General features: G+C 38.1%; 1 protein-coding gene across 2 annotated transcripts; it reads right to left on the bottom strand.

The window, feature by feature from the left end:
* Positions 1 to 16,402: 16,402 nt before the first annotated feature.
* irx1a (iroquois homeobox 1a) lies at positions 16,403 to 20,693 on the bottom strand. 2 transcript variants are annotated; one of them, XM_059567206.1, is made up of 4 exons: positions 20,277 to 20,693; positions 17,971 to 18,910; positions 17,585 to 17,657; positions 16,403 to 16,752 (listed from the first exon to the last, which is right to left on the bottom strand). In XM_059567206.1, exons 1-4 carry the CDS (start codon positions 20,511 to 20,513, stop codon positions 16,695 to 16,697), a joined length of 1,308 nt encoding a protein of 435 aa, XP_059423189.1. In that variant the 5' UTR covers positions 20,514 to 20,693; the 3' UTR covers positions 16,403 to 16,694. The 2 variants fall into 2 exon arrangements, with proteins under 2 accessions (XP_059423189.1, XP_059423190.1); XM_059567207.1 differs by lacking the exon at positions 17,585 to 17,657.
* Between the last annotated feature and the right edge of the window lie 408 nt (positions 20,694 to 21,101).

Genomic DNA, 21,101 nt, shown 5'->3' with positions numbered 1-21,101 from the left:
ATCAAAGCAAAAGGTGGCTACTTTGAAGAACCTACAATATGACATATTTTCTGTTGTTTCACACTTTTTTGTTATGTATATAATTCCACGTGTTAATTCATATTTTTTAATGCCTTCAGTGTGAATCTACAATTTTCATAGTCATGAAAATAAAGAAAACTCTTAGAATGAGAAGGTGTGTCCAAACTTTTGGTCTGTACTGTAGATATATATATATTTTTTTTTTTTTGCATTTTGCATTTTGCATTTTGTCAGCCTTGAATAATTCAGATTCAAACTATCAAACTATTTTTTATATTACACAAAGATATTCCAAGTAATATAAAATGAGGTTTTGAAATAATGATTTAACCCTTTCATGCATGAATTATGATAACCTCAGTCAGGATTTTTTTCCTATGTGTTTTTATTGCTCTTAGGGCATGAAAAACAAGAATTGATTTTTATTTTATTTTTTTTACACATTTTTCAAAGAGATCTTCAGATGTCCACTTGAGTGGACAGCATGCGGTTGGTTTAAACTGAAGATATACTGTATTAAATATACGACAATAATCAAACAGATAAAGTATGTGAATTTAACAAACTAATCAATGCAATTATATCAAATAATATGAAAACTATAAAATATATGCAAAAAATATAAATGCAAAATATTGCAATGGCTTCATACATCTTCATACAAGTTGCACTTCGTATATCTATGATATCAGAACATGAGGACGTGATTCCATCAGAAGTTTCTACAGCCTGTCAAGGTACAACTGTGGAAACCACTCAGATGCTCCCTCCAGTGCACCAGAGTATGGAGATTTACCCTTATTAGCTGATAATTATGATTATGTTCAAGATGGACATGCACATTTCTATCATAGCCCTCCTCTGAGAAAACCTAGCGATACGTTTTTTCAATCTCATCTGAAATGATCAGTGTTGGGGGTAACGCATTACAAGTAACATGCATAACTCATTCAGATTACATTTTTGATGTTACAAGTAAAGTAATGTGTTACAAGTAACATGCATTACCTGATCAGATTACTTTTTGATCTAACAAGTAATTAACTACAAGTAACGTGCATTACCTAATCAGATTACTTTTTGATGTAACGAGTAAAGAAACGCATTACAATAACATGCATTATAAAATCAGATTACTTTTTGATCTAACAAGTAAAGTAATGCATTACAAGTGTCATACATTATGTAATCACATGACTTTTTTCGATGTCAATGAAAATTACATTCTAATAATACAAATACATTTATTTACAGTAGAAAAAGTCAATTCATATTAAGTTTTTAAGTTTTAAATTTCAAAAACAATATTCACATTATAATTATGAATTGTAGCTGAAATATAGCCATTGCATGCATGACGTCCACTACAGTGGACAAGTGATTAATCAGAGTTTTCTCTCAATCTAAAATCAAAACTTGGAAAATTTTACTGTGATATGACTCATTAGATATTGCTTTATGCTGCAATATTTTTTTTACCTACAAGAGTCTCCTAGGATAGAAGGAATGGGTGGATATTCTGGAGCAACTTGGCATGTCTGACTGACCCTTGGCCATCTTGGTTTGGAGGGGGAAAAAATCGAAACACAAAGACTTGCCACTTGGTTGCATTTATAGGATGATGCACCAGGGTCCAATGAAGAGATTGATGTGCAACTTTGCCATAAAAACCCGTGCAAATTCAAGAAAATGCTTTTTTAATAGCTGTCCACTGTAGTGACCACAATGCATGAAAGGGTTAATTTATTAAGGGAAAAAAAGCTGTCCAAACCCGCCTGGCCCTACGTGAAAGAGTAATTTCCCCCTAAATCTAATAACTGCTCGTGCCACACTTTGCTGCAACGACTGAAATCAAGTGTTTGTGAAAACTGACAATGTGTCTTTCACGTCGCTGTGGAGGAACTCTGTCCCACTCTTCTCTGCAGAATTGTTTTACTTCAGCCACACTGCAGGTTTTTCATGCCTGAATGGACTGTTTAAGGTCATGCCACAGAATCTTAATCAGATTTAAGTCTGGACTTTGACTTGCCCACTCCAAACCTTAATTTAGATTTTCTTGAGTCATTCAGAGGTGAATTGCTGGTGAGTTTGGGATCATTGTCCTGCTGCATAACCCAAGTGTGCTTGAGCTTGAGGTCACAAACTGACGGAAAACCTTCAGGATTTTCTGATAGAGGTCCAGGTCCAGACCATTACACTACCTCCACCATGTTTGACGGCTGGTATGTAAATATATAGTAGTCAGATATAGTTATGTTTTATGGATCCAAACAGGGTTGAATTTAGAAGCTACTAAACACTTATAACTACTCATGTAACCGTCTTTAAATAGGGAAAACATGGACGTGTTTAGTAGCTTCTAAATTCATCCCTGTTTGGATCCTGAGGAATGAATGGTGCTAAGCTAAACATTAGCATAGTGGCACAGCGATTGAGACAGGAGAGGTACTTATCAACTCGTCTAATTTGAGGGAAGAACAGAGTGGAATATGGAAAACGGTGGTATTTTCCTTTAATAATTATACATATCATATACACGTTTAAACTCAGAGTCTGAGAGGAGCGGAAAAAGCTGTCAGTAAGAATTATTTCAGGAAACTCTGTCTAAAGCATCATCCTGATCAGACCGGTCTTCACAGAAGCTCTTGTGATGGTGTGCTGGACCCCAGATGATCAGATCAGATCAGATCAGATCAGATCAGATCAGAAGGACCTCTCCAAGAACTCCTTCAAGCGTGCCGTAGATGGCGCACATGTGGGCCGTAGATCACGGTCTCGCGTCCCTTCGTTCCAGCACATGGAGGCCAGTTTGTTTTTAATCATTCAGCCCATTAGCAACTACAGAGAGAGAGAGAGAGAGAGAGAGAGAGAGAGAGAGAGGGGCTGCTGCTTTGTTTTGGAGATATGAAGACAGCAGATGAATGATCACTGGCACAGGAAGGAGAAACAGGACGGAGAGCAGCCAAAAAGAAGCCATGAGTTTACATTCACAGCATTACTAATGTGCCGCCATTATTAATGGAGCGTCTGTGTCACCATCTGCAATCAACTATAGTTATACATATGCAAAAATAAGCCTACATGTGACAAAGTAACAGTGAAACGTTGATTTACTAATATTAATAATATACATATAACGTTTTGGAAACATACCAATTGATTTAATTTAATTTATTTATTAATGATTATGACATTGCAATTCTCCCAACATCTAAAACCACAAAACATAACTCAGTCCTTTGGGTGGATAAAAATATATAAAACTTTATATTTCACTTAAGAAAAAAAAAATCATATTCAGCCTTCATTTTGAAGGACTTCCATATTTCATTATATGAGTTTTTATTTTATTTTTATTATTATTATTATTTAGGTAGGCCCCATTAGTTGCTGCACCACATATCTCTGGTCTGTCTATCGCCCTCTGTGGTCAAAATCAGTTATGCAGTTTCTAGGCTTACCATAGTGAATTTTGGCAATAACAGAGTTTTGAAAACTTTAATTATTTACTTACTTACTTGCGTACATGCTGAAATAATGGAATTTTGTTCCGTCCAAAACAATGTCAATAAACACAAACTTTTCAGTTCTGTAGCCTGTCTTGTCCCTGTAGTCTACATGAGAACTGTTAAATTAGTATTTCCTGTGCATTAAATCATGTGCATAAAATATGAGATTTCCATGAAAAAAAAAGACATAAATAAAGGTCATGGCATTACTATGTGCATGCAACATATAATCGAAGTGTTATTTTTGATCAGTGTTAATTAAGCAGAGCAGCACATCATGTATAGGGTGTTGTGGAGTCGCTGTTGCTCCAGCTCTGTGGCTGAACTGAATGAATCAGGATTGAGGCACTGAATGAGTCAGGATGCAGCGATTGGGGCCGCTCTTTCACTTACACAAAGGCCCGGTCTACAGGGACACCATGGGAAGCGACTCCTCCTCCAACTCTCCCTCGCTGCCCCCCGTTCAGCCTTAGAACTGAGGCATGCTGTTGAAAGTGTGTGCTTGTCTGTGTCTGGCTAATGAAAACAGATGCACTCTAATAATGACCTCTTCTCAATTTATATGAACAAAGATCGACAGGGCCGTCGAGAGGGACGCGTCGTCTCGTAACGTGTCTTCATGTAGTCGGGGGGCCGTCATATTTCCTGAACAGCGCAGGAATCACCAAACAGTGGTACAAATACTGACATCATTATTTCATGGAAACTTGTGATTGTTTGCTCTCAGACTGTACCGTGAGTGTTACTGTAACGCAGCAGAAATAACAGCGCTGGGGTTATCCTGACCGTGTTCGGCCGAGGCTCAGCTGTTGACTTTACTCAGATACACGCAGAATTCAGTTGCCCTCCAGTAGTGATTTTACATGATCAAATAATCAGTGTCTGTAGTTTTTGTAAATATTCATGACAAATTCCATCATTAAACATGATATGTTTTATATACACACCAGCAAATATAATAAACGGCTGTTCTGAGATTAAAGTCGACATTAGTATGAGTTCATGGGTGTTTTGAATCAAGCCAAACTTTAGATTTGTGTAAAAGAAGTGCACTCAATTACTTCAGATTGTGTAAGTATATTGTTTGAATAATTGTACTTGCAGATAATAACTCTAACAAAATAAAAGGCCGCTTTAGTAAACTTAAATGGAAACACTTTCATGACTGTTTCTTACCATACCTGCGTACATTTTTAAAAGAGTTCACAATTATGTAAAGTTAAAAGGTTTACTGTAAAATTAATTTTCAAGCATGTTTTAAAATCCTGAAGATTTAAAGTAGACTTATTTTGATTTGTTGACTACCATATACTACTGTACAGCACATGCAAACTGTGTGTGTGTCATTCAAAAATTAAAGTAATTGTATTTTAATTGTACAAAATTGCAACTTCATCATTATCATTGCAAAATGACAAGTATATATACATTCATGACATACAAATTTGACAAGAAGTGTCATTACAGTACATTTTAGTTTATCATAAATACTTGCCAGTACATTCAGCAACACTTTAGCCATTTTTCAAAGACAATAGAAGTAATTATAATAATAATTTTAAAGAAAGTCTACTTAAGTGGATAAAAATAAAACACCCCAAAGTCCTACTAACTGAATTTAATATGAATTTAAACTATAATACGTTTTCACTTAATTGCAAATAATGCAGTTAAGTGTTCAAGAACAAATTCAGTTTGCCCTTTTATTTTATTATTTGCTTATATGCAATAAGTATTCTTTTTAAAAGTATGTGAAAAAAGTGAACCTCTTTCTCACGAGATCTGTATTGTCATCTAGAATATCACTGTTGTGTTTAAGGCCTCATGAAATCCAGTTTTGTAGCTTGTATTCATCTACAGGCTAATGTCCTCTTAAAAGTTAATAACACAATTAACTGTTAGTGTAAATGCACAATTAAAATTCTGTTGTTTCTCTCCATGGTAGGAAAAACAATCCAAAAACATTCACAAACAGGACATAAATTGATATTTTGCAAGCGCAGATTGTTCTGGTGCGATTTAAACTATTTTGATGACTTAATTTAGATCTTGATCTAATCAAATGCAAATGACAGCATACTCTCCTCCAAACAGCACCTGCCTCTAAATAGCAATGGCTAAAATTGTATTGCTTACTTAAAAACAGCACAATCTTCAATAAATCCCACCCCGACTTTTCTGTTTCAGCAAGAAATCCATCATCACAGGAAAGAAAATTGAGCGCGTCAGTTTATGTTGAGTAAATATGGTGAACAGTCACGCTAAAGAAATCATGCTTTTTAATATTAAACAGATTTGAGAGATAAAGCAAATAAAGACTCCAGTAGACAAACACATAAATGAGTTTTACAGTAGTTTAAATAAGCACACTTTGGGAAGTGTAAGACAGGAACCTTATATTTGGAGTGGTGGTTTACCTAAACGAGTTCATGTGTGACACATTGGAGACCGCGGTAAGAGGACACGCTACACGCTTAACGAGTCAAACACATGTTCTGAATCTGTGACTGCTGGCAGACTTCACGCGCCAGGATTACCTCGATGGAGAGATTCTCCAGTTTATAACTGAAGGAATGGAGAAAGGCTACAAACCACAAGAGGGCCCAAAGAAAAATAAATCTAGGGTTTCCCATTTCTGATACATGTAGAGCAAGTATGTGAGCGTTTAAATCACACGGCTTGTTGGAAAGGCTTGTGTATTTACTGTCTCTCTCCCCAGAGGTCATTACATCGAGGCATGGCTTCTCTCAGTGTTTGCACTGACTGATGTTGTCCAGCATGTGTGCGTGAAACCGAGCCTGTCCAGCCTTGTTTGGGCGAAAGAGCTAATCAGTTGTAGAACTGATATGCAGCTAAAATAAATTAGACTTCAAACTAATTCAAATATTCTTTGAGAGATGGATGTGGGACGTCACATATGCTGTGTTTCACTGAGCATGTCCTGAAAGAGAGGCCTGCAGAATGCACACTTCGTGGTTGTGTTCCAATGAAGACAGTGTTTGGAAGAAAGCAGGTCTTGAAAGTCGTTCCAGGTAGTGAATAAATAAATCAATACATGCATAAAATAAATGTTTATTTAAAATGCTGTCAGAATCAAATTTTCTACTGTCACAGCTTTCTTCATTGTCACAAACAAATACAAATCCAGGATGTGTCATGTTTTATTTATTTATTTATTTATTAAATTTTTTTTAGCGTAAAGACATTATTAGACCGAGATACAATTATTTGAAAATCTGGAATTGGAGGGTGCAAAAATAATAATAATAATAATAAAATTATTCACTTGAGAAAATTCCCTTTAAAGTTGTGCAATGCATATTACTAATCAAAAGTTTTGGTATATTTACAGCAGGACATTTACAAAAAATCTTCATGGAACATGATCTTTACGTAATATCCTAATGATTTTTGCCATAAAAGAAATATTTACAATTCTGACCCATACAATGTATTTTTGGTTATTGCTACAAATATACCTGTGTTACTCAAGACTGTTTTTTTTGCTCCAGGGAGAAATATGTGTGTATTAGAATTGGTAAATTAGCATACCTAAAGAAAAAACACAATTATATATTATTATTGGTTCACTTGCAGCTAAATTTCATTATGAACTTTCCTTCACTCTTAGTTGCATGGCACAGGCACTTTTTTCAATTACAAATGCACAAAGATGATCCAACTGGATGCGGAGCAAGTTTCAGCCTGTGGCTGTTTCCAGCACGATTAGCTCAACCTCCGAATGAAAACAAGGCCAGTCATTTCTGAACTCCTGTTCAAACTTTTGGTGAGATTAGAGTTGAGAAACGGTCTTCCAAAAGTCCTCCTACAAACCAAATATTGTGCATTAATAATTGCTGTGCCATGCCTTTGGTAGCAGCGTAATGGCTACAGGCTGCTGAGGGTTTTTCCGAACTAATGTTTACAGTTGTTTTGGAGTGGACAAAGAAGGCACCCAGAGGACAGCAGGGTGTGTTTCGCTTCTCTGCAGATTGTGGTTAACCAGGTCTCATCTGGAGACCTTATGCTTGGCTCATCTCACTCCGGTCCCCTTGTCTTTCCCCTCCTGATATTGTCTACATTCCACATCAGCTATCTCTGGCTGAACATGTCATCTGCTAGTATGTGCTGATGGTTCGCTTTTATGGAGCTTTCATGTGTGCAGTGTGTGCAGTAATTGCTGGATGGGATATATTTATAATAAATCAATTTGTCATATAAGAAGTATTTGCTGAGGGGAAGGGTTCACGGACAGATTTGTGGCCTGTCGTGCTGCCTGTTTCCCTGACTCTCGTGTCCCACCCTGCGCGACTGGTGAAGCTCTGTGTTTTTACTCTTTGTGACTTTGTAGTGCATGTGTACAGACTTTCTGCTGAACTAACAATTTGTTAGTCGATGATTGCACAATTATGCATGCATCCCAAAAATCGTTTTGCTATATTTGCTGCAAAACTCTCTTCAAACACCAGGTTTGTCAAAGTTTTAAAACCAAGGTTTGCAGTAAAAGAAACTGCTTGCTCAGCATATCAGTAATCTGGTTCAGTTTTTACTGTAAGATGGTAAGAGTTCATCTGATGTCCTCCACCTCCCCAGCTCCACCTGTCTAGATCTGGATTTTTAATTACACTAATTGTGCAACTTAAAGGTTAAATGTGTAATGTATGCTCCAAAATCATATATATATATATATATATATATATATATATATATATATTTTTTTTTTTTTTTTTTTTTTTTTTTTTTTAACTTTTATTATGTTTAACATGACAGATAATCATGTTTGGTAGTTGCATTCACAAATCTAAATGTCGTATGCATAAAGGTGTGTCTTTTATGCATTGGAGCTTGCATTCTTTTCCTACTTTGTGGTTGTCAGTTTTTGAGTTGCAATCCAAATGTATTATTTTTTTTATTTTTTTGGAGACACATGGGAAAAGCAATGATGAATGCAAATTACAGATTGCAGCTAACTGCATGATTGTATACAGTAATAATAGGCTGATCTTATTATTATTATTTTTTTTTAAGACAGACACTTCCTGTATCTTTTGTTTTCAATGTTATTGTTAAGCTTAAAATGCCGTTTTGAGACATTTATCCAATTTAAGTGCACTTAATTTGGTGTGAATTAGACAGATGTCAAAATGATCCGAGACACAGTACAGTGTTTGATTATTCAGAGGGACCGGTAAACACCAACGGCTTTACCCACAATCCACCCTGATGCTAAGTCAAAAAAGAGCACAGAGGAAATCACGTCCTCCTGTACTGTGTCACACCAGGGCAGAAACTACATTAGCAGAGGAGAAAGAGGAGAGGAGGAGGACGGGGGTGAAGGGATTGGGGGGGGGGGGTGCTTTTATTCTGTAACACAACAGAGGGCTCAGGCTGATACTCAATCGGAACAGGCCTGTATTTTCTTCACAAGGTCAGAGAGGGCAGCGGTTGGAGTGAATTGCAGAAAAGGGGAGGGTGCTGGATAAACGTTTGCTTTCCCCGGCTGTGCTGGGATTAGACGAGGGCAGGTACAGCACACTTTAGAGCCAGCCAATTAACGCCGTCAGCAGCAGCGTACGTAAAGGAAAAGGCTCCTGCTTCGGTGTGAGTCGCATGCTTCCACTCGGCTCTTTTCATCGCAGGCCGAGCCGCACACAGCTGTTAAACTGGCAGGGTTTTAAGTATTGCTGATGGGCGCAGGAGCTCCTAAAGATTTCTCAGCAGTGCTTCCTGAGGAGAGATGGAGAGTAAGCAATCAATGTGCCAGACCTTACAGTGTGGCAATGGATGGCAGATAGTGGCTCCGGACCCCCATCCCCGGCCCCAGCCCTCGTTTTTTCAAGAGTGAGAAGTGGCTGATATTGATGTCGGGTCTGCACACAACAGGCTGGAATGGCCTGCTGGGAAGACTTGGAAGTTGTGTTGACTTCTTCATCCAATCCTTCGCTCCCCTGCCTGCCACACACCAACTGCTGGCATTTCAGCAGCTTTGATACATATTTTAAAGGCTTCGCTGCATCAGAACCGTACTAATCTTAGCTAAAAGGGGCGGCGCTCTACACAGATTGCAGTGCGGTGGCCCACTGACTCTTGATGGAAATCTCTGGCAAGGAGAGTCCCGTTATCTGGGCGAGGACGGACAACCTTTCATTTTTTTATTTATATATATATATATATATATATATATATATATATATATATATATACATACAAATTCATAATGATGCTACTGGTGCTGGATATATGACTAGATTACACAACATGCAATATCAAATTTTATTGAAAATATATTCTGACAGTGTCAAGAGAAACTCAAATGAATCTATATCATGCCCACTTACAGGCTGAGAAAGAGCGTATGGATACAGGCATCCTCACTTGATGTGAGTGATGAAGGCAAATCCGTGAAAATCCATCTCAGCGTGATGATGCATGGTTTGTTTTTCACAAAATAGTGTTATTGGAGGTGATCGGTGTCAAGATGTTCTTTTATAATTTCCTCGGCTCAACACTGTCACTGCTATACACGGAATGTAAAAAGAAGTAACAATAGTATGACTTATTGTGTCTTGTCCTTTATCTTCTGCGGGCCGTTTTAGAATCATACCCTGGCTTGGCGTTCAAAGTAATGTCTTACTGTTTATTAAACCATCACCCATCCAGCGCTTTCTTTCCCAGACCTCACAGTTTATTGTTGCCAGGGTATCGAGATATACATCTGATCATTTCCTCATTCTCAGCAAATCTCTGACATTAGTGGCATTCGTGTCAGTGTACGCGTAAATCTTCTTCTATATGCGGGACGAGCAGCACAATATGACTCACACTAAGTGACTGCTCAGCTATTATTGGTGAGGAACAGATAGCAAGCTGAAAAAGAGATGGAGAAAGAAAGGAGAGGAGAGTTGACCACATGCTGGACATTATTGGTGGCAGATGTAGCTAGCAAATCGCAGTGAAACCAGTATGGCATTTCCTCAGAATGAGACTATATATTTTTGAAACTTTGATGTGAGTGCTCTCCAGAAATATGGAGGATCTTGCGTGCATTTGATCTGGCAGCATTGATCATGGGGATAAACTGAAAGAAGGGAACCTTGCAATTTGGCTTTGAGGGTTGTGACAGTGATTAGCGTTATTCATTGTGGAGCTATTTGAGTCTGGTTCCTGCTGTCCTTGTGGTGCTTCCCAATACAGAACCGTCATTATGATGCTAGTGTATCATGGGGAGTGAATCTATGTGATTACAAATGTGTTCCTAAGTGGTTCTTAGCTTGTTGTTCTGCCTTCGCTTGGATCCGTTGATGTGGCCCAGTCATTCAATGTGCATCTGTGGGATGTTTTACCTGTTTTCTGGTCTGAACGCATAGTAAAGTAGCAGGACACCTTTCATCAACAGCACACATGATTTTGAGGAACCACAATCACTGCAGGATGGCGTTTAACATTTACTGTAAGGTTATGAACTTTGAAAAAAAAAAGTATGCACAATTGTAGTGATGCTTAGCTTGATTCATTTATGAAATCAAGAGATGTCAAGGGAATCAAATAGAGCATAACATTTCTCAACCACTTTTTCATTGGTTTTGGTTATGAAAGTATTATTTTGTATTTTTCTTTTCTTTCTAAAGGGATTTTAAAAAGTCTTTGTTTAGGGGTTAAAGAGCCACAAACCAAACAAACCAGCAACAAGGTGAATCACAGCATCACAAACTTTGATTTTAAATAAAATAAATTAATTAATTAATAAATTAAAGTATTTGAAAACCAGCCAAAAAGAGGAAGACACAAGATGGCTTTAATCCTTTGAATCATTGCCAATAATATATATATATATATATATATATATATATATATATATATATATATATATATATATATATATATATATATATATATATATATATATAAAAATATATAAATAAATAAATAAATAAAAAGATAGATCGCTAAATATAAAGCTGTTAATTTAAATAGTAGTAGACAATTCATTTATATTGTATAATAAATTAGGCCTATATTAATTTTCTTAATAATTCTCAGTAGAGGGTGGGTGCTAAAGTGGATTTGCTTGTTTTGATTCTCTGATTGGTGGAGATGTTGTGCAGAATTATGGGTAATGTAGTTTTCCAATTCCACTGGCAAACAGGATTATTTAGGTTGAAATAATGTGAACTGACGGCTTCAATGAGATAGCACGGTCTTTAAATTCCAGTGTGGAGTAAATGAATGCGATTTTTACTTCCAGAGCTGACTGTTTACTCTCTATACTGAAGGCAGCATGATTGTTTTAGTTTAGCTCTTGATGTGTGATTGTTCAGTGTGAACGCTGTGAATTCTTCCCTCAGCTGTGCCGGAGTTGTCTGTGAAACACCAAGGAGTTTGTTTTGGTGTTGTGATGTCAAGGAGGATCACACCCTGAATGCTAACGAGTCTTTTACCAGCTGTCAGGGTTGGGCATCGTCAAACACCTCCAGGTCACCAAGCCAAACAGGAATAAGGAACTGGTTTGACTCAACTGTGTCCACATTCGCTAATGTACACTCAATCATATCAGTGTTTGATCTGCTGCATCAAACTAATTCATCATCTACAGCTGCTTCAAACCCTCGGCAGCCAATAACACGCGAGCGGACGCCAGTCTGCTAACTCCGACTTTAGATCCCGATTCACCACGGCCGGTTCGAGGAAAATCGTCATGGGCTGCGATGCAGATTAGAGGAGCGATCTGATATCAGCCTCTGTGCTGCACATGTGCGGAGGGGAATAACAGAGCCGGGCCCCAGCTGCTGGGTGACACTTCAGATACATCCGCTCCTCTTTGTACAGACCTCTGGAATTAACCCAAACCCACAATGGCATCACATCAGACTTTATTATCCGTCTCTGTGGAAATTTTCATGCGGAGGGATGAAGCTCTGTACCGGCTGTCTGCTGTTTATTAGGCGCAGCACAAGACAATAGCAGCCTCGGGGAAGGAAGGGGCAGAGAGTCTGTGTCAGGACACTATGAGCAGACATAGAGCAGGCACTGGAAAGGACAACTGCCTGCGTGACATCTCAGCTACTAGTCCTCTCTTACAGTGTGTGTTTGTTTATTTGATGTGTGTTTACAGTTTAAAAACCCAAACGCATCTAAACGAATGCACTGTGAATATTTCCAGAATGTGTCTAAAAAAGCTTAAAGCACAGATTTATGTCAGCTTTGATGCATGACTCTCACTGCAATGGACTGAGATTTAGAGAACGGGTTTAACCATTAAAGGTCTGATGTTACATGACTGTTGACCTTTGACCCTTCCTCATAATCTTACATGGCTGTCCGTTTTATATGTTTCTAGGTTTTTGTTTATGATGACATAAATTCTAAATGTCTGACGAAAGTGGTGAATTATCTACATCTGTTGTGGACTAGAAAAACATGAACAATTATTAAAAACATTAAAAAAGACTGGGATGATTATATTCTTGTTTTAAAATACAAAGAATAATCACCAAAAATATATATATTTATATTTCCTCTTTGTGATTTTATAATTCATGCATTAAAGGTTTTATATCTACAATTTATCTCAAACTCAAAAAAAAAAAAAAAAATCAAAGAATGCCAAGCTATCCAACTGCATTGTAATATTTTCCTTGTCTATAATCATAGTATTTAATAACAATAATAACAATAATACATTTATTATTATTAGTGGTTGTTACATTTTGTATTATTATTATTATTATTATTTGTATATGTCAAATATTTAAATAAATACACAAAACACTGTTTAAACAAAATGTTATAATGCAAAAATATTATATATAACATATTATATTGCTTAACTTTAAAAAATAAATAAATACATAAAAATCTAAGTTTATAATAATAATAATAATAATAATATATTTTACAACAAAATTGTATTTCAGCGGTTCTGCTTTACATTTGTAATATTCAATTTCGGTGTTACTAGCCGTTTTTTTACTAGCCAATTTCTGAATAAATTTTTTTTTGAAGTAAATATTACACCATTTTCCCCCAGTGTACATTATTTATATAGTCTGAAAAGTTCACAATTGTCCAAGGTAAATCTGTCACCACAGTTTTCCAGACGATTGGAGGAAGTATATGTATCTGTGTGTCCGGGTTTTCACTGCTGCACACAGTGATTGTAAAAGCCATAGCAGTATTCACTAGCAGTTGACCCTTCTCTCTCTCTCTCTCTCTCTCTCTCTCTCTCTCTCTCTCTCTCCTGGGATGAAAGGCGATGACCAAGGTATCCGTCCCATTCACCGTCTATTGTTGATTTGGAAAGCAGGAACAGCAGAGTAGAGTCAAACCATAGCATGGTGTATGGCAAGTGTGGCTGTGAGTGACTCCTGGACTCCCCGACTCGCAGCTCCCAGCAGGGCCGGCCATTGTTGAAGACATTCACCCGGTGCTCTCATGAAACTAGATAAATGGATTAGTTCTTCAGAGATACTGGCGGCATCTTCAGAAAGACAACAGCGTGGGGTGGTGCTGATGGTGGGGGTGGATGAAGGGGGCATTTGTGCTGTAGAAACCAATGACCTGTTTCTGCCAAAAAGACACGACAGTGATAAACTTTCCTCCATGTTCACCCCTCTCTCTCTCTCTCTCTCTCTCTCTGGGCATCATGGGAGAGAATCTCTCACACTATACTGGAGCAACAGTTTCAGTGCAAGCATATACAGGGCGCTGCTGCATTATTTATTGCATGGCTTTTATGTCACCACAGCGCGCACCATTATCCGTATCGTTCAAATAAGATTATGATAATGATTTAAACGATTATTGTGATTTTTCTCTATATTTCCAGCCCTCCCGCGCTTGCATTTCGCTTTATTCTGTTACGTGTTTTTTGGCTGTGGTTTCTCGCCCGGGGCGGGTGTGAGAGGAGCTGGAAGTGTCAGAGTAATTATGGGTTCCAGACCCGTTTATTTCTCGTTAGACAATCGACTGTACATCAAGCACAGAATGAGTAACCAGCTCGAGACAAGACAGAGAGAAATGAAACACCTCACTGCATTTCAACCACAACGATCTACGAAACGAGATGAAGACGAAATCTTAACCAGGGATAATTATTATTATCGTTATTATAATGTTATTATTAGTAGTAGTAATAGTATAGTAGTATTGGCCTATTGGCAATTACAATTTGTTTAAGCGAGATTGGCTAACATTTTTATGTGCGAAGTGTTTACCTTTAAAATAGGGGAAATATGAAAATTAATTCAGAACTTTATATGAAGTAGAGCTTTTTAATAATAGCAACAACAACAACAATACTACTACTACTACTACTACTACTACTACTACTACTAATAATAATAATAATAACAATAGATAAATACAGGGCATAAGTATCTGCTGCGATTTATTTATTAACGGCAAAATAATTCCAAAGATAAACTAAAACATTTCATAATATGTTTTCGTTATTATTTTTGGGTTATTTAATGCTTGGTTTCCAAGTAGCCTATAAAATCCTCTTTGAATGTTTTGAAGTTTTCTAACAGTTTTGATTTAGTCCTCCTTTATTGTTGGTTGTTTCAGTTTTGTGCACTGAAATGTAAAACACATTGATTATTTTAGCGCATTAATTACACAAAAGGGTCTTTTTGATTTGGTTAAGTAATTGCAATAGCCATTATTATTATATTAGATATAGTCTTGGTCAACTATTCCTTATTTAAAAGGGCTGCAGATTCAAATATTCGATCATTTTCTCATTTGAAATGCTGTCTGTAGTTTCATGAAAAATAAATAAATAAATGTTAAGTGATTTTATGAATTCCTCCTATCCTTTTCCATATTTAGCAGCTGTATTGACTCTACCAATCTACAGAGGTCGCTGCAAGCTTTAATTCACGCTTTAAATCAGGCATATTCTGCTTTCTTGCATCAATAACAGTTTTGAATGGAATAAGCAAATATACAGCCTAAATATTACTGACAATGCCATGCAAAATCACATCCCGTGATTGCCAAAACAGCTGCATTTCACTCGATATCAGTAACTTCTGTGTGCAATTTATGTGGTCACCATTTGAACAGACTGATTACTTTTTAATTACATTTTTGTTCGTTGATTAATTTAGGCTAAGTGGTTGTATTTGAATTAGCCTATTTAATTATTTCGCCTTAAAAAAAAAAAGATAACATCCTGTCTAACAATCGTTTATATTTTAATTTGAAACTGCAGCACTATTTGGCTACTATTTGAAACTGCAATTTTATGAAACTAATTGTAATTATTAGGTTATGAATTGTAAGCATTATGAGCTCTAGTGTCTCCTGCTGATGACGCAGAAAGGCCTCAATCCACTCACTGCCTCTGAACTCAATGTCACTCTCCTCATCACATTAATCATTTATTATCGTATCGAGGTTTTTTTTTTTCTTTTCTCTCTGACAGATTATATTTTAACCATTTGATTTTGTTTGCACAGGGCGTTCCCACATTATTACTTAATGATATTCCCAGCTGCTTCGGTCCATTTTCCGCCGCCAGCAGCCATCTGGTCTCTTATTAGCACCTCAATGCATCTGCAGCCAGCTCCATTTAACAATTGAATTTGAACACTCCCGCAAAATATCTGCAGATCCGTTCTGGGTCTCATGCAAACTAATTAACCGACAGCGTTTTCCCCTCACGTTTAAGAGCATTCGTTAGTAGGCTATTACCGGCCATCATTAATAATACAACCATCGTATGATGTATTCAATAATAATAATAATAATACAATTAAAAAGACAAAGAGAAAAAAAATATAATAATAAAAATGCTGTAACTACACTAACAACCATTCAGAAAACGAACCAACCCACAACAACCCTCAAAAAAGTACTTCGAATGTGTCTATAATTTCATTTAGTTTATTAGACAAAATATATGATCTGAACAAACTCCGTCAACTCGCTATTTACAAATGTGTGTCACCTTAAAGGAAATCACCAACACATGAAGACAAATAACCTAGCAATGTCCCACGGTGAGGAAGGGGTCACAGGTGTCACTATGTACAGCTCCAGCGGGCGCTAATCAAACTCGGCCATTTGTTTTAGAGTAACTCAATGCTATGCTGAACTGATTTAGATTTCATTGTCTCTTTATGAGTGCCATCAGTCCTTTAAGCGGGGCATATGTCTTGATCAAGCGGAAGAGAGAGCTGTGAGGACCCTCTGTGTCGATTCCTGCTGGTTTCTGGGGCTGTGGAGACACACAGAGAGAAATACATGTGATGTGATGATGCCCAGTCTTCACAACAACAGCTTGAGTCATTCCACGGTTAACCACACACTGAAATTCTCCACACGTTATAATGTAGTTATAATAATTACATAAAAACCGATCATATATATATATGTACACACACACACACACACACACACACCAAACAATAATGTGTACAGCATTAAGGCCATTGGACATTTTGTTTTCTTAAAGGTAACCGTGCAATCAATTATTTCCCATCCACATAAAAATTGTGCAAAAGCTTTTTTCCTCCTCTCTCTCTGTCTCTCTAAGACTTTCAAAACAACATGGCGATTTTCCAGCGAATCCACTGGCGCGTCTTTTGTGCAGGAAATAAATAATAACCATAAGTCAAGTCAGCAACCCCCACCCCGCACAGGGCCTGCTGAAATTATGGCACTTAAAAGGGGAAAGTTTGAGCAAGACTGCTCCCCCGAGGTTCGGTTTTCCCGAGGGTCTTTAGGAAAGGCACACAGCCTCGGTGACTTGATAAGTAGTTATTCTCCTGAGAGACACAGAGTGTGTGTGAGGAGGGGAACCGTGGCCTTTTGTCAGCAGGAAAAGCACAACTATTTATTATAAGCGCGGAGTTTTCTCTGCATGTCTGCTAGAAAATAACTTTCTCCGATAAGAAGTAAAATAAATAAATAAATAAAAATGCGTTTCACCGAGTATAATGATAGCCAGATGCTGCTAATAATAATACTACTACTAATAATTATAATAATAATAATGGGGGTGGAAATAGAAAGAAAAAACAAATAAGAAGAATATAATGCAAATGTACCTGTCGTGAAGAGGACGAAATGATGACTTTAAAGGTTGCGTTGGTGATTCATTTCTGAGCACATTTTCCCGATCTGAGATTTAAAAACGAAACAGAACGTTGGAAATAGATCGACTGGGATCTGCACAGCATTTATTGTAGGCTACAGATTTGTTTTTATTTTATTATGTGTTTTAAATATAGGCCAGGAAATTGAGGGAAACAATAACAACAACAACAACAGTAATAATAATAATAATAATAATAATAATAATAATAATAATAATAAAATAATAATAATAATAATAATAATAATAATAATAATAATAGCCACATTTAAAATGACATCGCGGCCGTGTGGGTCACGTGTGTTCTGCACGCACAGGCCTAGTGGGATTGACGCATACCTATGTGTTTTGGACTCAGGTCCTCTGGCGCCTTGTCACTGTTCACGGCTGCCCCGGAGGACACCACCCCCGACGAGTGCTGCTGCTGAACCGGGTGATTGTGCTGATGACTGACGCCCAGGAACGATCGCACGTTCAGCAGGGAGTTCTGGCCCAGAAACGCGCCATTGGTCCAGTTGTGGAACTTCCCGATCTGGCACGTGTACAGTCCGTGGCTCGGCAGGAAGGCCGGGTGAGTGGCGGGAAGCGAGGGTGACGTAGGTTTCTGCGAGCTGTCGGGACTGGTCGCGGTTTCTGCTAACGACCATATTTTGGGCTTATTGCTAACGGGAACTGGAAAACCTCCCTGGCGACCCGGCGACAGAACGCTGGTGTTGTTGTTGTTTCCGTCCGACGGCTCTTTGCTGCCGGAAATGGCGTTGGGTTTGGATTTCTCGAAGGCCTCGTGAGCGTGAAGTCTCTCGAGCTCCCCGCGCTTTTCCTCGTCCTCCTCGTTGCTCTGATCTCCGTCGTTGTCGTCGATCTTGTCGATATCTATGCTCTCCAGATCTATTTCCTCCTCGTCTTCGTTCTTCTCGGCGTCCCCCTCGTTGTCGCTCCCAAAAATGTTGGCGTCTTCGTCCTCTTTACTTCTGCCCCATGTCACCTTGTTCTCCTTCTTGAGTCTTCTTCTGGCGTTGGCGAACCAGGTGGACACCTGCGTGAGGGTCATCTTGGTGATGATGGCCAGCATGATCTTCTCTCCTTTGGTGGGATAGGGGTTCTTCCTGTGCTCGTTGAGCCAGGCCTTCAGGGTGCTGGTGCTCTCCCGCGTGGCGTTCTTGGGCCTGGACGGGTCTCCGTACTGGAACTGACCGTAGGGGTAGAAGGCCGGGCTCGCGTGGGCAGCGAAGCTCGCGGGGTGCACTCCAGGACTGTCTTTTAAATCATACTGAGAGCCCTGCAATCAGATCGACAAGGAGAAATCACCACATGGAATTTTTTACACACTACAACGTGCACAAATGAATTCGGGAATATGCTGGAATTCCATATCGAATTTTCAGTTTATTCAATTTATTTTTCAATATACATAATAAAAAAAAATATTATTTTTTTTTTTATTTGCTTGCAATATTGTTTTCTATGTCGATATTTTGTAAACAACGTTTGTTTTGACATTTGACAAGTATTGTACTATAAAATAATAACAATAATAATAAGCTAGGCCAGATAGTGATAACGCACAAAATAGACTAAATGTTATCCCGAACTTAATTAGAATGATATTTTGAAGAAAAAAAAAAAACCCTGGCCAAGGATGGACAACCGGACCGCATTATTTCGAGTTTATAATTAAGTGTATGTTTAATTTAAAGCTCGCTCGCGACGTACAGGCCTTAGCCTATTGCTAGTTATTATTCTTTTTATTTCTATAAAGTTATACGACAAACGACGTAAATCTACTACGATGATAGATAGTCTGGTCATCGAAAAAGCAGAACTTCCCCAAGAATTAAATGAAATTTATAGAATTTGAATTAATTTCCCGTGCAATGGAAATTCACTCACGCGATTTCTAATTAATTTATTATAGGTTGGCGATTGGCACAGCTGATTTATAACTCTCACTTTATTTATTTATTTATTTTTTTGGGAGGGGGGATATGCAACGGTATTCTTCTGTAAAGTATCACATTTCAACAGCATCAACTCTTTCCCCCTTTCCATTATAATTGCAATGTTTATATATATATATATATATATATATATATATATATATATATATATATATATATATTACTTTACAAAAGCATGAGGTAGCCTAATAAAGTGTAAAGCAGTTTCTGAGCCAGCAGGACCGTTTCAAACAGTAATTCGTTGTAGCTACATAGTTTTACAGCGCGAATATTAAAAATTATCGATCGAAAAAATTAAAATGAATTATCAAATGAAAAAATAAGCTTAACAAGAATTATAGCGAGTTTTAAAAAGTAGAAATTTGGCCAACCCGAACAAATGTCCTTCAACTCAAAGCCCACGCCATGATAAAACTTTTCTTACGGTGTGAAAATAGCGTTTGGATGAAAAGAGGTATTATTGCAGGTATTATGAATTTTATGCGTTCCAAATCCATAATGTCATTTTAAGATAAACCTTGTCAGAATGTTAAAATCTGCGGAGAAACTTTCCATGCACAGTGCAAGCTGAAATAACACTAGCCCAAATATGATCGGCGATCAACTACAGGACGCTCGCAGGAAACAAGCAATAAAAGGCTAAACGAAAGCGAGCTGCTTTCACGAAAGTACATCTGATTTTCTTACCATCTGTGAGAAAAGAGCCAGATCGGCGCTGGTGTAAGGCAGAAAGGCGCTGTAGTTGTGTGCGTAGGGGTACATGCCCAGCACCGAGGACACGGCAGCGGCGGCCGCCGACGCGCTTCCCCCGATCTCTGCGCTCCCTCCGCGGGACGACGGAGTCAGCACTCCCGGCCGATCGCCTCCGTACACCGCCTGGGAGGCACTTAAATACTGCGGGTAACCCAGCTGGGGGAAAGACATTTCCTTCGCCACGTCGCAAGCCAAAACAAGGCAAAAAGCAAATAGCCCACCAAAGCAAGAAGTGAAAGAGTTTCTCTCTCTCAAGCAGCACAGAGTGAGAATGGGAAACGCTCGTCTTTAAATCTCAGCTTCTCTTTTGCAGCAAGTCCGTCGGATGTGATCAGATCAACAATTGAGCTCCAACTGATGTCTCTGCCCCTAGGTCCTGGGCTGATCTCTCAGATTCAATTTGAAGTTGATGCTTTGATTGGCGTCCCAGGCTCCTCCTCGTTGGCGCATGTGGTTAGTGCATTGGCCAGGGCCACTTTTGCACTGTTTGGAGGATTGTGTTTTAAATGTTTAGCATTAGAATCCATTCACTGTAGTGTGACAACCTGTCTACATGATTTTACAGCTGCCGAGCACTGGGGAAAAGAGCTGATAGGCACGCGGAACTTATTTGAATGGCTCATATAATTCTTCTAAACACTGGAGAATTAAAGCACCACTCGCGATGACACTGATCTTCATAAGGTATTGACGATCAAACAGCTGTGTTCTTTTCGAGGTGCTTTTTTTTAATTTTTTTAGATTGCTAATATTGCGTCC

This window comes from Carassius carassius, chromosome 15 (genome assembly GCF_963082965.1).
Source record: "Carassius carassius chromosome 15, fCarCar2.1, whole genome shotgun sequence".
Classification (NCBI taxonomy): domain Eukaryota; kingdom Metazoa; phylum Chordata; class Actinopteri; order Cypriniformes; family Cyprinidae; genus Carassius; species Carassius carassius.
This window is presented reverse-complemented; position numbering and strand designations above follow the sequence as displayed.